Source organism: Priapulus caudatus, unplaced genomic scaffold (genome assembly GCF_000485595.1).
Source record: "Priapulus caudatus unplaced genomic scaffold, Priapulus_caudatus-5.0.1 Scaffold268, whole genome shotgun sequence".
NCBI classification, from domain to species: Eukaryota; Metazoa; Priapulida; class Priapulimorpha; order Priapulimorphida; family Priapulidae; genus Priapulus; species Priapulus caudatus.
Window position 1 is genome coordinate 244,305 of NW_014577329.1, and position 3,453 is coordinate 247,757.

The 3,453-nt window shown below is 40.6% G+C and overlaps 2 protein-coding genes across 5 annotated transcripts in view; one reads left to right on the forward strand and one right to left on the reverse strand.

Annotated features, from left to right (window-relative positions):
- Positions 1 to 122: 122 nt before the first annotated feature.
- Positions 123 to 3,453, reverse strand: part of LOC106808325 (ranBP-type and C3HC4-type zinc finger-containing protein 1-like) — a 6,082-nt gene continuing 2,751 nt past the window's right edge. For 2 of the 4 annotated variants that reach the window (XM_014810996.1, XM_014810995.1), the window contains exons 2-4: positions 1,422 to 1,532; positions 1,077 to 1,170; positions 123 to 928 (exon numbers count right to left, since the gene is read on the reverse strand). In XM_014810996.1, coding sequence (XP_014666482.1) covers positions 770 to 928; positions 1,077 to 1,170; positions 1,422 to 1,498 — 330 coding nt within the window. In that variant the 5' untranslated portion in view covers positions 1,499 to 1,532 and the 3' untranslated portion in view covers positions 123 to 769. Of the gene's footprint in view, positions 929 to 1,076; positions 1,171 to 1,421; positions 1,533 to 2,448; positions 2,470 to 2,620; positions 2,740 to 3,453 lie in introns of those variants that run through there. The other 2 variants (XM_014810994.1, XM_014810993.1) reach the window with 2 other exon arrangements.
- The window catches only part of LOC106808321 (DNA excision repair protein ERCC-6-like), a 15,293-nt gene continuing 14,684 nt past the window's right edge, over positions 2,845 to 3,453 (forward strand). Inside the window, exon 1 of the mRNA XM_014810986.1 lies at positions 2,845 to 2,935. The gene's annotated coding sequence lies outside the window, so the exon portion shown is untranslated. The remainder of the gene's footprint in view (positions 2,936 to 3,453) is intronic.

Genomic DNA, 3,453 nt, shown 5'->3' on the forward strand with positions numbered 1-3,453 from the left:
GTACACGTGCGTGCATGCGTGCGTGTGCACGTACACGTGCGTGCATGCGTGCGTGCGTACCTTAACTTGAGTTAAGGCCCCGTGTAGACACTTAACTCGAGTTAAGGTTCGTCGTGTAGACGAGGCATTGATATATATGTTGATATATATTTCGTGTTTATTTACCATCATTTTATTATTGAAACGTTCCATGTGACTGTGGTACAGTTAACTTATATTATCAGAGTATTATATATTGCTGAATACTACCTTAAATTGTGAAGATGGTAATTGATCAAAGTGAGTAATTTCATAATGTAAATTATTATAATTATACTGCAATAACAGAGTATTAAATACTGGTATAATTAATATTATCATATTACACTATTTCTTTAGTTGAACCACAATATGCACAATTCTAATTCGTACTACGTTGTAGTATGCGATTGTACCATTTATTATTGCTGAATATGCTCACCTAATTTTACTATAACATAGCTGAATATTGTGCAACAATTATATATTGATCATGAACGCACAGATAAAATCCGATACAGTAAATGTCTTGTGTAGAATTCAATTATTAATATTACCAGTTAAATTGAAAACTTAATAAAATCCACAGAAAATGATAGCAATTTGCAAATGCTACCTTTCAATTACTTTACCATTGCCTGTCAATTGTTGACTACAGACACGTACGTCAGCATATATGATAATTAAGACACGACAGATTAATTCCTAAAGCCTTAATTGTGTGTTTGTTTGTGACAGCAGATACAGGTGACTAGATATTTTTGTTAATCTGAGGTGTAACCACGTATAAATACACAGCACAACCAGGACTGTTCACTCCACACTGCTGCAGCGTTTCATGTTCTCCAGGAAGCCTATTTCTGATTATCCACCGTTGTACATGTCGTGGAAGCCCATATTCTCTAAAAATCTAAAAAATGTTTCTTTATGAGATCAAATGCAATTATAACTGTCAAAAAACGTCCTGCTGATATTTGTATCAATACGAGCTTTACCAATCAAAAATGACCATAGCTAGGATATGCATAGCACAAATTTATAAAAACCAAATGGTTAACCTTTTGTGTTAGTTCAGCAACTGTGATTGTTGGCACTACATGAATGCCAATGCGACCACCAGTTGAATACCTGTCTTCCACGAACACAGTCAACCTGAAAATTATGACAGATTTTGATATACCTTTCTCTCATGACTGCTACACGGAACAACAAACACATACATTTAGATAAAAAGCTTATATTCACATATGAATCCTCTGTTAATTAAAGTTATATAAATTTGCACCATTATATGTTAGCTTCTTGTTTAGTTTCTGGTGCTATATGTACTACCTATCTATTACCGGCTGTATAACTGGGTCATGTATGAACATAGAGACATCACACATGGTCATTGCACCTACCTGATAGTTCTTTCATGCTCCTGATCAGCATGCGCAACAGACTGTGGTGATGGTGCTGGTGGTATATTAAGTGCCATCTTGCACCATACTGTCTTTCTCCAACTGTTGACCCTAATTGGTCAGTAGCACAATATAACTGAGGCTCATAGGGGCTATATGTCCCCCAGGGTACTGCCGGAACGTACCCTGGGTACGGTCCGGTATACCGGAACGTACCCTGGTAACTATTTGATATGGTTAGGGTTAGGGTTAGGGTTAGGGTTAAGGTTAGGGAGTAGGCGTAGGCGTAGACGACTCCCTAAACTCGTTAGTGGAGTAGGCGAGGTACGGTCCGGCATATTAGATAGTACCAGGGTACGTTCCGGCAGTACCCTGGGCACACAGAGTTCCAGTTCCGGCCGGAACCCTTCAGGAACAGTCGGCCGGAACCAGAACTTTTGGCTCAGGTATAGAGAAGATGTCCAGTCCTATCTTATCAACTAACATCATGCTATCCAATCACCGTACTGGACATCATCTCTATCCTTGAACCGAACTTTTTCCTAATTTACTGCGGATAGTAAGTAGTATAAGTGCGTAAATGGCGCGCGCAAATACGCAGATACATTTTAGGGCCGTAGCACAGGGAATATTAAACATATATTAGTGACATGACGTGAAATACGCGAGCGTAGCGATGGTAACAAACAGTCGGAAACGGGGGAGTATAGTACGTGTCGCTTAAACTCGGTTTTTTCCACACTTTCTGTGAACTAACAATAACATGTTTCTTTGTTTCTTGGTCAAAATGAATAAACAATTAACACCCTGAACAACACCCCTGTCGATTTTATATAAAGGGCGCGGGCGCCTACCCTCACATTTACGAAAATGACATAGTCATGCATACTCATAGGTCTCAATCTGCCCTAGCTCTAGTACTATAGCCCGCTTACATTAACTGCCGCTGGCTACCCACCCCCATCCTTCGTTTTGGGTTACATTATTGTATCTAAATCTGCCCATGCTGTCCATCCTTGAACCGAACCTTTGCCTAGGCGTTGGTAGGTACATTTCGTGTTTATTCACCATCATTTTATTATTATTGAAATGTTCCAATAAAATGCCTGTGATGCTAATTCAGTTAGTATGGGGAAGAACTGCTCATCTACGTCGCCATGCTATAGGCTATAGCTACTAAGCTACGGATCTGTGCACACCTGTTTATTGATTGTTTTTATCAATAATTAAGCCTCTCACGATCAACGTATAGGCCGTTGTAATAAACGAAGTATATATAGGGCGCTGACATGTTGTTTTATTTACACAGCATATAACGTCACGTGGTAGCGGCGGCTAGATGGGTTCAAAGGCCCCTTGTCTACGTAAAGTAAACTGAGTGAATGATGAATAGCCCATCTACGGAACAGGATCCAACATGTCATCCTCCATTGCCTTATTGCACTCATAACCGGCTTATAAATATTAGCATTCAAAGTCTAAGGGACTATATCGAACAACCAGTGAACAGCTGTGTGAGTGGCTGGCACATGCGCCAAATTAAGTAAAATTATGAATATATTCACAATTGTAAATTATAATTAATTATTCTACATAGTTACACATTTTGGAAGGCACTGCCAGTGCCAGTGCCACTGCCGCTCACAACATAGCCTCATAGTCATAGTCATAGGGTCTATGTATGTCCCCCAGGGTACTGCCGGAACTAGCTCTAGTACTATAGGGAGTATAGCCCGGTTTCATTAACTGCTAGAGGCAGCGGCAGTTAATGAAAGCGGGCTATAGGTACTAGAGCTACGGTACCCGGTATGCTTTAACGTACCCTGGGTACGGTCCGGTATACCGGAACGTACCCTGGTAACTATCTAGCTGATATGGTTAGGTTTAGTGTTAGGATTAGGAAGTAGGCGTAGGCGACTCCCTAGACTCGTTAATGGAGTAGGCGAGGTACGGTCCGGCATATTAGATAGTAGTATTTAGTACCAGGGTACGTTCCGCCGGTATACCGGACCATACCCAGGGTACGTTCCGC